Source organism: Lipotes vexillifer, unplaced genomic scaffold (assembly GCF_000442215.2).
Source record: "Lipotes vexillifer unplaced genomic scaffold, Lipotes_vexillifer_v1.1 scaffold84, whole genome shotgun sequence".
Taxonomy (NCBI): domain Eukaryota; kingdom Metazoa; phylum Chordata; class Mammalia; order Artiodactyla; family Lipotidae; genus Lipotes; species Lipotes vexillifer.
The window spans coordinates 770857-782835 of record NW_006783414.1 but is presented as its reverse complement, the minus strand read 5'-3'; the positions used below and the strand labels follow the sequence as shown (position 1 = coordinate 782835).

At 46.8% G+C, this 11979-nt stretch overlaps 1 protein-coding gene across 2 annotated transcripts in view; it reads left to right on the top strand.

Moving 5' to 3' along the window:
* ANXA13 (annexin A13) overlaps window positions 1-11979 on the top strand; it is a 56699-nt gene that overhangs the window by 16080 nt on the left and 28640 nt on the right. For both annotated transcript variants that reach the window (XM_007456044.1, XM_007456043.1), the window contains one exon: window positions 7278-7353. In XM_007456044.1, the coding sequence (XP_007456106.1) occupies window positions 7278-7353 (76 nt within the window). The remainder of the gene's footprint in view (window positions 1-7277; window positions 7354-11979) is intronic.

The window sequence follows — 11979 nt, the reverse complement described above, 5'->3', positions numbered from 1 at the left end:
AGCAGGAATCAGGTCAAAAGGGAAGGAAGTAATAAAAATAACGCTGAGCCCTCACCACATGCCAGCATCCTGCTAAGCACTTTTGATCCATATCCTTGTAACAACCCACAAGAGATAGATACTATTATTACCATCTTTCAGATGGGAAAACAGAGACTCAGAAACGATAAGGAGAGAAATAGCATCACGCCAGATTCAAGGGTAGATATCTTGGAACAGGGGGGTTACCTATGTGATCAGAAAGAAGTCTCTCTCCCAAAATGAACCTCAGTATCCCCAACTCTATACAAGGCGAGTTTAGCCCAAACGGCCAATGTTAACTCAAGTACCATTAACTAGCATGGGGATGGTCATTGCTAATGCTGAGGAGAATACAGGCATGGCTGAGCCTCTCCCCAGCACGGCCTTCCTTTTGCTCCTGTTTAATAAGACCAGGCCATCACCTAGTTCTAATCCTGGCCCTCTTTCTAGTCTCCCCAGCCCCCCTCCTGATTCCATGTCAGCTCAAACAGTAGCCCTCTTTAGATCAGTGTACAGCAAGCCCTCTGCCCTCTGCTCCCCAGCATTTCCTCAGAGACTTCCTGTCTCAGAGTCTGGATACCAAGCAACCACTTTAAAATATTTACCAAGGAGACTGCAGCCAGACAAGCCTTCTGGGGAGCAAACAATCCAAATGCCACTCCCATTACATTTTGATATTACTTCAGAGCTTACAAATGACCCTTACATCCTTATGTCACCCAGCATCCCATCTCCTACGTGCCACCCACCACGTGCTTACTGTAATCCGGCACCGTGCTACTGCATCCCGGACACGACTGCATCCAAACTTCACGCTACCCATGAGCTGGTGCACCTCCACTGTGCAGATGAGACGACAAAGGCTCGGGGAGATGGGTCAGCTTGCCCTAGGTCCTACGACCAGCAAGAGGCAAAGCGTAATTGAACACAGTAGGTCTGACTCCCAAGTCCACATTGTGTCTTTATGCCACATTTAGATCAATCATGTTTGTTCTGCAGCGGTGCTGTGACAGGTCATAGTAAGCACACATGTACACAGACCCAGAAAGCATCATGCTGTAGTCTCTCCCTGGAATATCCTTTCCCCCACCTCCACCCCTCCTCTTCCCCCTTTTTTTCTGCCTGCCTAACTCCTACTCATCTTTCAAGAACCAGCACACAGGTCAACTTCTCCATAAAAATTCCTCTTTCTCCTCTCAGCTCTTGGCAGCCAAAGTGCCTGCCGCATCATAACGCAATTGTCATTGATCTACTTCCATGTTGATTTCTCTGAGGACAGGGGCTACGACTCACAGACATTGAGTCGCCCCCTCACCTGGGGTGGTGCTTGCCATGCAAGAGATGTTCAGTACTTGTTTGTTGAAGGAAGAGGAGGGAAGAAAAAAAGGAGGTGGAAGGAGGAAAGGGAAGAAGGAAAAGAGGAGTGAGGAGAGCAAGCAGGGGGCAAAGACAGGAACTGTTCAGAGGCTGGTCCAATTTGCCCGCTGAGTGTTGCTTTTTAATGAATTCACATGTCTCTCGTGGGACAGTATATTCTTATTTTCCAGTCTCGATGTTATCCAAATAGAAGATGAGGTCACCTGATCCGGTCATACCTACAGATGAGCAGGACTGTATTTAAATACGGGTGTACTCAGGTTGGATGACCCACCTGGAAAATTTTGGTTACTATGTAATGTATAGAGCAATGAGTTTGCAAACACATCCCTCAGCTAACTTTTTCACACACCCCTTCCCCAGAGTTTGCTGTGAGTTGGAGGCAGATTTCTTGAAACCCCCCTTCGATCTTAAGAGTTGAGCCTTCCTTGAACTGTACTGGGTCAGAAGCCTTTGAGCAGGTGTCTGTTGCTCCACTCTGGCCCTTCTGCCTGGGGGTATCAGATACAGAGCCATGCTTCTTCCTGGGCCGTTGATGTGCCGAAGCTGGCACATCCCTGAGTCATTTCGGAGTGGGTGTTTTCAACATTCTTTCTGCCCAGGTGACACTGCTTCCTAGGCTCCTAAAACTTCAGTTTATTTTCTCTGCATCCTCCCTCCAGAAAAAAATAGTTCATTCGTTTCCTTGTTTTAAATGCAAGAACATGAAAACACAGAAAAGTGACAGGCAGACGCACTAGAAGGAAGAAAAGAGCAGAAAAGCTCCCAGCATAGTCATGCACCAGGCAGTGCCCTTTGTAGAGTTAGGAGTATTCGTTTCATTTTGAGCCTGACACACCAGCATGAGGGCCAGGACTGCACCCGCCTTGTATCTCAATGGGACCCTCACACCCAGGGGTGCAAATTAGCACACTGGCCAGAATATGGTGTTGCAGTGTCAGCCCAGATCACCTGGACTCCACAGAGCCTGAATTTTTAACCATTTTACTGCCCTGGGTGAAATGCATGCCTGGATCCCAACTGCAGGCGATGAATGAAAAACTGATTCTCAGAGTGCCATTTACAAGGTGAAAACCCCTCAGGCAGTATTCTGGAAAGGTCCTTACTGATCTGCCTTCAACAAATACTGTTTACATTTATTGAGCACGTGCCCTCTGCTAGGCCTCATTTTAGATGTTTTGCATGAATGACTTCATTGAAACTCTCACAAGAGACCTATAAGATAGGGGGTATTATTATCTGCATTTTGCCATGAGGCAACCACAGCACAGAAAGGTTCCCAAACTTGCCCGAGGTCACAGAAGCAATAAGCAGTACCGCTGGGATTCAAATCTAGTCTGACTAGAAACCTATGTTCTTAAAGTTGACTATTATATCCTCGGTGGCTACCTATTATAAACATGGTGTCTGGGGCATTGCGAGACAGATGGATAGATGGATAGATAGATAAATAGATAGAGGATAGAATCTCACAATATCAAGTTTGGAAGATGTCTGTATATTTCCATATGTATACCTTCCAAATTTGTCAAGTCAAAATACACAGAATCAAAACCCTAAATATCACTACAAGACAAAACCCAAGAGTTGGCCCAAAGCAGCAGAGGCAGGACAAGCTTGTCTGTGGTTCCTCTAAATATCTGGCATTGGAAATGTTATCTCACGTAAGCCTCAGATCTCAGAAGGCAGACAATGCCCCCATTTTACAGATGAGGAAATGGTGGCCTAGAGTTTAAATGGCCCAACTTTACATGACTGCTGAGGGGCAGGACCACCTTCAAACTTAGATCCACGTGGGCTCAAACCCAGACTCTGTAATCATTTTTTTTTTTTTGCCGTACGCGGGCCTCTCACTGCTGTGGCCTCTCCCGTTGCGGAGCACAGGCTCCGGATGCACAGGCCCAGCGGCCATGGCTCACGGGCCCAGCCGCTCCGCGGCATGTGGGATCCTCCCGGACCGGGGCACGAACCCGCGTCCCCTGCATCGGCAGGCGGACTCTCAACCACTGTGCCACCAGCAAAGCCCTATAATCATTTTTATTAACATCTAACATCATGTCTTTTTTAATGTGTATTTGCCTCAACCCTCACAAACTGAACCCTCTGTCCCCATCCTGGAGTCCCCTGCACCCCCGTTCTGTGTCTGACTCACATTCCCGCAGACCTGCTTTATATGGAAGTTCTGTTCAGCGGCCTCAGGTTTCAAACACAAAGTCTCCTGATGGGCAAACAGGCCCGAGGCCCCGAAGTCAGCTGCCTGGCCCACTAACAATGAACAATGGAGGTGGAATGTCCTCTCCGTGTATATTCCCGAGAAATTCGTTACCCAGATCATTGGAACAAGCCAAGGACACCCCTTGCATCAACACTGGCCATCGCTGATGAATGCATCCATTGTAGACACAGTCCCAGCCATGCCAAGGGGAAGATTCCTTCCACACAGACTGTTTTCTTTTTCTCTCTTTCCTTTTTAAATCACGTCACATGGTTCCTTCCCTCTGACATCAAATATCCTGCTCTTACTAGGAACAAGCTGGAATTCTCTTCTGATAAGGAAAGCTAATCAACATGGGGATGGCTAAGAGTCATTCATTCCTAGACGGGGACGGTGACTTCAACCTGCCCTGCGGAGGGTCATGCATCTGATAGAGACTTCTACGCTGCATTATTTGTAAAGCAAAAAAGGAAAAAATTAAGTCTCAATATCATCTTTATTCCTAACATGGGGTTCAACCCTCTCCCACTGCACCCCACCAGACATTACTATTATGTTGGACTAAAAGACATTTATTTTTACTCATTTTTTGGCCTTGGATAAACAAACTGGATATGTTCGGAGGGTCCTTTTCCCATCCCTCTGCTCTTATAACTCTATGATATTTGTATCATGGAACCATCTTGCTAAAACAGAGAGGGAACGTCATTTCATACCTGACAGTCAGACAGTCCTGGTTCGAGCCCTGGCTCCGATTCAGCTGTTACCTAGCCAGGTGATCTTAACCAAGTCTCCTCATGGCTTCTGCAAGCCCTGACAGCATCTTTGAGCAAATGAGGAAAAAGCATCCCTCTGGGGGAGAAGCAGCCCAGCCAGCACAGAGCTCGGCAAGTGTATCCGCAGCAGGACCCAGCTCCCACTGCCCTCAGGCCGGGCATAACCTGAACAGCCATTCACAAGTTCACAGCCATTCTCTGTTCCAACTTGTCAGTTGTGAAGTGGGATAGATAATAAGTCCACCAAACTCTTGTACCGACGAGGCTAAAATGACACACAGAATAGTTTATGAAGCCTGTCACGAGATTTCTGCAGCTCCGGTTTAACTCTATCTCACTTCCTGAGTCGCACCTAATACTCCTAATGAAAAGCAAAGACACAATTTACTTCTTTGAGATTGCTACTTCCCACACTCCCACACCCAGAGAACCAGCCCTTTTAGAATGTGATCAAAAGGCAGGGTGGGCTTGGTCAGTGTGCAGCCTGTGCAGCCGCACAGGGCCCCACGCTCAGAAAGGCCCCGCTCTTCGTTTAATGCTCTGATGTCACCATCTTGAAATTCTTAATTATTTTTGAACAAGGAGCCCTACACTTTCATTTTCCACTGAGCCCCACAAATTACGTCTCTGGTCCTCCCAACAAGCCTTCAGAAGCACCAGATAGCCTTCTTACAGCCCACAAAAGATTGGGAAAGGAACATGGGACACGCCATCGCTCTGCCGAACACAAAGGCCCCAGTCATAATTAGAGTGTGAGGCAGGATGGTGCACGGGACCCAAGAGCATGAGCTTTAGGAGGCAGATTGAGCTGGTGCAAACCTGCATCCTGCAAGACCACAGACAAATTCCCTAACCCGCCTGAATCCAGGCTTCCTCCTCTGTAAAGCAGACAACAAACGCCTACCTTCCCTGTGAATAATGAAGAAAGATCTGTCAATGATGAAGTCGGGCACATGGCGGGCGCTCAACAAATATGAGTCCCTCTCCCAGCTTGTTTCAGGAATAGATACTTCAAGATGGGCCGATGGACTACATTCCAAAAGGCAGTGGGGTGATGGGGGCCCTGAGATCCCTTTGGCTCTTAAGATTATATGATTCTCCATTAACCAAAACCTAGAAGCCAGCCTTCCTCCAGCCCATAGTTATTCAACCTCAATCTTTCTCTCTCTCTCTCTCTCTCTCTCTCTCTCTCTCTCTCTCTCTCTCTCTTTCTCTCTCTCCCTATTTCCACCCTTCTTGTCTTTGCTTTGCTTCATTCTGAACCCATGCTTCCTTCATGCAGTGGACAGCATGGCTGCCAACAGCTCTATACTCACACTCTGTTGGCTTAGCAAACCCAGCAGGCAGAGACACCTCTCTCTCAATATCTATATATCAACCCAGGGAAAACTCTAATTGACCCTGCTTGGATTACATCCCCACTCCTGAACCAGTCACTAGTACCAGAGTGACAGGGTGTGTGTCCACCCAAGGGCAGGACGATGGGAATCAAGCTTCATGACTGACATCCCCCCCGCCCCGTGAGACCACATGAAATGGGGGAGGGGAAGTCCCCCAAAGGACGTAGGGATACCAGGCAGATAAATGCAACTCATCCTCTGAGCTTTATGTGGTTTACTGCTCATTCGCAATAGGTGCCCAAATAAATGAAAGGAGGGACAGGGAAATCGGGGAGTGTAGACAGTAGCACTTAAACCAGCCTTCACTGAAGGATGGCAAATAAGTGGCATATGTCATCAAAGACCATCTCTGTGAGGAAAGACAAAGACAAAGACAAAGACAAAATACAGGGTGTGTTCAAAGCTACTCATTGCATGACTGCAACTAACCTCACATCTTTAAATTTTTTTTTTTTTTTTTTTTTTTTTTTGCGGTACGCGGGCCTCTTGCTGTTGTGGCCTCTCCCGCTGTGGAGCGCAGGCTCCGGACGCGCAGGCTAAGCGGCCACGGCTCACGGGCCCAGCCGCTCCGTGGCATGTGGGATCTTCCCGAACTGGGGCACAAACCCGTGTCTCCTGCATCGGCAGGTGGACTCTCAAACACTGCGCCACCAGGGAAGCCCACATCTTGTAAATTTTTAATAGCCATGCATTGATTTTTATGCTTACCTTTTGTTGAGGTAAGCAACACTGGTTTTCCACTTCAGTGCTAATAGAAAGTTTCTTTTTGAAAAATAACTTTAAGCAAAAACAAAGTAGGTCAATTAAAGGAAAAATAATAAGCAAATAATAATAATGTAGACATAGATAGCTGTGGACATTCAGTGTATGTATTATGCCAATGACTGAAGTATGGGAAACATTAGTATATATACAGAACTTTTTCTCCCCCAGGAGCGGTAAAAACCAATAACTCTGCTATTGCTGGTCCATAGGTTTATCTCTGGCAAACTAAATATTATGTCTCTCATTGTGTGAATGGTAAAGCTTTTAGCCCAGATTGTCAAATGGATCTGTAATAAGATCCTAGAATCCTCAGCTTCTGGCCAACACCTATTCTCTAGACATATTGTGTCTCGTGGAGAAGGTTGAAAACCAGCATTCCAGGACATTGGTCCACTGTATTACTCTCTGTTTCAGAGACAGACACACAAAGGTGGGGTTAATATGAAAATCACTTCTCCCCGAGTTGGCCGGGCTGATTGTCCTTGAGAACAGAGGGGGCCATTCTCCGTGGTCATGCAAGTCCAGCTGGCTCCAGGGAGCACCAGCCATCTCTCTGGGGCCAGAGTTTCCCCAGCTGATTTCCACATGTACCCATGTGTAAAGCGGCGGCTGGTCCCTCGTTTGGATGACTGCTTGGTCTTCCCGTTAGCTGCCAACTTCAGCCAGAGATCATTATTAAATGCCTATACTGTCCACTCAACCTTTTCAATTATTTTTTTCTAGGCCAAAGCGAGAGGTCATCAGAGTTTTGATGCTGATCGAGATGCCAAAAGGCTGAACAAAGCCTGCAAAGGAATGGGTATGAAAGATATTTTGTTTGCTAATTTATTACTGAAGTTGATTAAACTTGATCTCATGTCCAACTTTCCCACGATCTTAGGAAGATGACCTCCCACTTATCTTGTATCTTCCAAGCTAAGTTGGTCACTTTTAAGCTTCCCTTTATAAAAGTTCTCAAAGTTATAAGCAGGTCCTCTTACTTGTCAGGATTCAACATAATAGCTAGAAATTTAATATTATGACATTTAATTTGAACTTGAGATGGGGGAAACTTCATGAGAAGTGTCGTTCATACAATTCTAATGTCATCTAAACCCTCTGATGCCTTTTATGGGAGTTGGTAGGGAATCAGGGCTGATGAGAACTGGATTAGGGACCTGGAAGCTGTATCTACGAGCAGAGCAAGTGGAGATAAAACTGTGGCCAAGGTTGAGAATCAAGAGGCAACACTGGAGCAACTATTTACATCCAGGCCTAAGTGCATGGCCAAGGATGGGAGACTAAGCAAGAGATCAGGAGTAAGGTAAACCCAGGAACAAGGTGAGATGAGGGAGGGAGCATCTAGGGCTAGGGCCATGAAAAGAGGCTCTGGAACCCAAGGAAGTCACTGATAAAACAAGGTTCTAGTCCCAGAAGCTTGGAAGAAGGTGGAATTTGAAGCTCAGATAGAAGGATTTACCTTGAGTGGGAGCGCGGAGGGGAGGGAGGGAAGACTGAGTGCAGAAATAGATACATTCATGGGTGTTGTAAGAGAAGGCTGAAGGCGGTCATGCCTAGTAATGGGACATGGCTCCCTGAGTGTGAGGCAAAGTTATCTGCTAAAGACATGGGTTTGACAATGGAGTATGGAGTTTGGGTGATAATTTGGAATACTAGCTCTTGAGTGGAAAAGAAGGCAGAGGTGGCCAGTATCAACTTCTCATGCTGAGAGCCCTACTGAATAAGAGAAGAAAAAGGAGGAGGCCAAAGAACAAACTTACCTGCCTTCAATGGTATCTTAAGTTCTGGAACTGTACAGAAAAGGCAGCTTTACAATAATAGGTAATGTTTATTGAACTCTTTTGCCATACATTTTGCAAGCATTACTTCATTTGACAATAGCAAACCTCGTTTAATCCTAATTTTCCAGATGGTTAAAGTGAGAGGGGGTAAATGACTTGTCCAGACTCACACATCTAGTGAGTAAGGGGTCAAGCCAGCATTAAGCCCAGGCAGGAATTAATTTCCTGCTCTTAACCACCAGCTGATGACCTTCCTAGCTTAGGGCAGCTTTCATCTCCATGGGGGCCTTCAGAGCTCTTTAACACGCATCTCACATTCACTCAACAAAGCAACAAACACTTATTAAGCACCTTCTCTGGAGGGTCATGTGTGACATGTTTAGGGACCTGCACTTTATTCTGAAACAAGGTGGAATCAAGCAAGAATTCATCTGGAAAGCAACATAGAGAGTTGACGGGAAGACGGTGCGAAGGGAGATAGGGGGACAAGTTAGGAGGTGACCAGGGGACAGATGATGAGGCTGCTGGGTAGTGAGTACAGACAAGAAGGAAAAGATGTGAGGCAAATGGTCAGACACCACAGGGGTTGGTCACAGACCAGTCGGTGTGCGAGGTAAAGTGAGAAGTCAGAAAGAACCCCCAGGTTTCTGTCTCAGGGAACGAGACAGGTGTTATCATTCATCAAGAAAAGGAGTATAGGGCTTCCCAGGTGGCGCAGTGGTTGGGAGTCCGCCTGCCGATGCAGGGGTGGATTCTTAACCACTGCACTACCAGGGAAGTCCCTGTCCTTAGTTTTCATTGGCTGGCTTATGAAGGTTTAAGTCATAGTCACCATTGAGGAAATGGGTTGTGGTCTTCCCTGGTGGTCCAGTGGTTAAGATTCCGCACTTCCACTGCAGGGGGTGCGGGTTCACTCCCTGGTTGGGGAAGTTCTGCGTGCTGTGGGGTGTGGCCAAAAAAAAAAAAAAAAAAAAAAGAAAAGGAGTATAAAAGGAGACTCCAGTGTGCTGGTGAAAGTGTAGGTCTTACTTTAGACATGTTGAATTCAAGTGTCTGAGAAAATCCAATGGAATGATCCACGTTAGTAGAAATATGTCTAGAACCCGGGAGAGAGATGTGGACAGAGACGCTCGACTTGGGAGACACCAACACGTGGGTGGTGGTTGAAGCTATGGGTGAGGATGCGCTCACCCAGGAAGTCTGTGTAAAGAGAGGAGAGATGCAGGAAATCCCAGCATTTAAAGCAAATGTAAACGTAAGACCGGGAAGGAGTGGCCAAAGAGACAAGATGGGAAACAGGAGAGAATGTGTCTCCAGAAGTAAAGGGAAAAGAAAGTTCCCAGAAGAAAGGAGTGGGAAACAGTATAAACCCCTATCCACCCTGAGGTCAAGTAAGATGAAGAACGAGAGCTGGATTTTACAGCTAAGAATAAATTGACCATCTCTGCCAGAGTGGTCCTCAGCAGACAGCTGGGAGTAGAAGGCTCACTGCCCTTCACTGGGGTGAGAATGGGGATGAGGTTCTATCCCATCAGAGAAGAGAGAGGCTCACAGCTGACAGAATGTTGAGGTGATGGGAGACTAGACACATAAAGAGGGAGTCCACTGAAAGGGAGAGCTCGTAAATACAGGAGGGAAAGGGGGCTGCTGACAAAAACAAGATTTTAGAAAGCCTGGACGAGGAGGAAATTCAAAACACAGATATCAGGATTGACCTTGAATGGAAAGAGGAGGTGCGACTGAGAGCTGGAATTGAAACATTCATGGGGGTAACAGGGGCAGAACGTTGAAGGAGCTCTGGCCTGGCAACATGACATTGCTCAGTAAGGTGGGAGGCGAGGTTATCTGCTCAAAGTGTTGGGTTGGACGATGTAGTATGAGGTGTGAGTGGTGCTTTAGCATAGACGTTGAGTAGAGATGACCAGGAAATGACTGCTGGTCCCCTGTGAGGGCTCCGTTGCCTAGAGAGACCACGATTTCACATTGGCTCAGCCCACACGGCTCTGTGATTTTCTCCTGCAGCCTGAAGGCAGGACAGGGGAAATGGATGTTAGGTTGACCCCGGGTTTGCTGATCAGGGGTTCCAGAAGAACAAGAAAGTGAGGGCATTTGAGGGGGCAGTACCTTGGGAGAAAAAAGATAGAGGGACCAAGGGGCAAGGTTGATTAATTTCCTCAACTTTATTTTCTTACATCTACTGGGGAACTTTTAATATTCTAGGCATTGAGCCAAGCACTTTATATACAAAATCTCATTAAGTTATTCTCACAAAAATCCACTTTTCAGATGAGGAAAGAGGCTGTGACAAGTTAAGTAACGTACCCAAAGCCACAACCCCATAAGTGGTGAACACTGGGATGGAACCAATTCCTATCATTGCCTGAAGCACAGAGGCAGTGGGTGGGACAGGGCTGAGAAGACATGGCTGGTAGGAGCCATCTCAGTCCACAGGCTGTTTTATTAAGTTTTCCTTTTCCTTATCGTGCTATAATTCACCTACCATAAAATCCACCCTTTGACAGCATATAATTTAGTGGCGTTTAGTATATTCACAGGATTGTGTAAGCATCACCTCTAATTCCAGAACATTTTCATCACCTAAAAGAAACCCCACATAGATTCACAGCCACTCCCGCTTTATCCTCCCTTCAGGTCCAGTCAATCACTGGTCCACTTTCTGTCTCTATGGATTTGCCTATTCTGGGCATTTCATGCACCTGGAATTATACAGTAGGTGGCCTTTTGCATCTGGCTTCTTTCACTTGGTGTAATGTTTTATGAAGACAAGTGCCAGATTTTTACTTAGAGGTAAATTAGTGCAGATTTACTTTTCTAGGAATGGGTACTGTGGTAGAATAAGGATGGCCATAAACTCTTTGTGTGACTCCAGAGAAAAGAGCTGGGATCCACAGCAGAAGTTCTAGGAAGTCATCTTTTGCTCCTGTATAAGCAACTATCTAACTATAGAACAGTCTGCCTTGCCCAAGAAAAGTCCCAAAGGAGCTGGGATGGGAGACAATCTGGTAGGAAAGTGGTAGAAGGGATTTCTACAGAGTAAGTATTGTTGAATAAATGGGTGGGGTGGGGCTGGAAATGAAGGATGACAAGCAGGTTGCTTGGTTTGGGGGTATCAGAGGAAAGCTCAGCAGAGAGGAGCTGGTCCTTGCACACATCCTGGCTAATCCTGTATTCGGACAACAGCTGTTGGGAGGTATGTTTGCCTGCAAGTGTCAGGATGTTTATAGTTCTGAGCTGTGCTGAGTGGCTGAGCCAGCCTCACAGGTGTCTCCCTGCTGCCTCTCGAGTGAGGTCCTGGCATCTGGATGTGGGTTGGAGATAGGAGCTGAAGTGAGTGTGGGAATGAGTCAGCTGTGGTTTATGATAAATCCCCAAGCTCTTAGTCACCACACTAGTTTAGTTCGCCAAGCATAGATGGAGAACCTACTGAATGCCACTCATACCGTGTACTCCACCCCCTCCTGTGGGTGCGGCCACAAGGCGAGGCCATTCTTGTGCTGGTGACTGTTGGAGAGCCCCTTCTAGGTGCCAAGCTCTATGCTGGGTACCACACGCACATCACCTTGTGTAACCCTACCGACAACCCTGTAAAGTTGCACCATAATGACAACAGATGAGAATGCCGA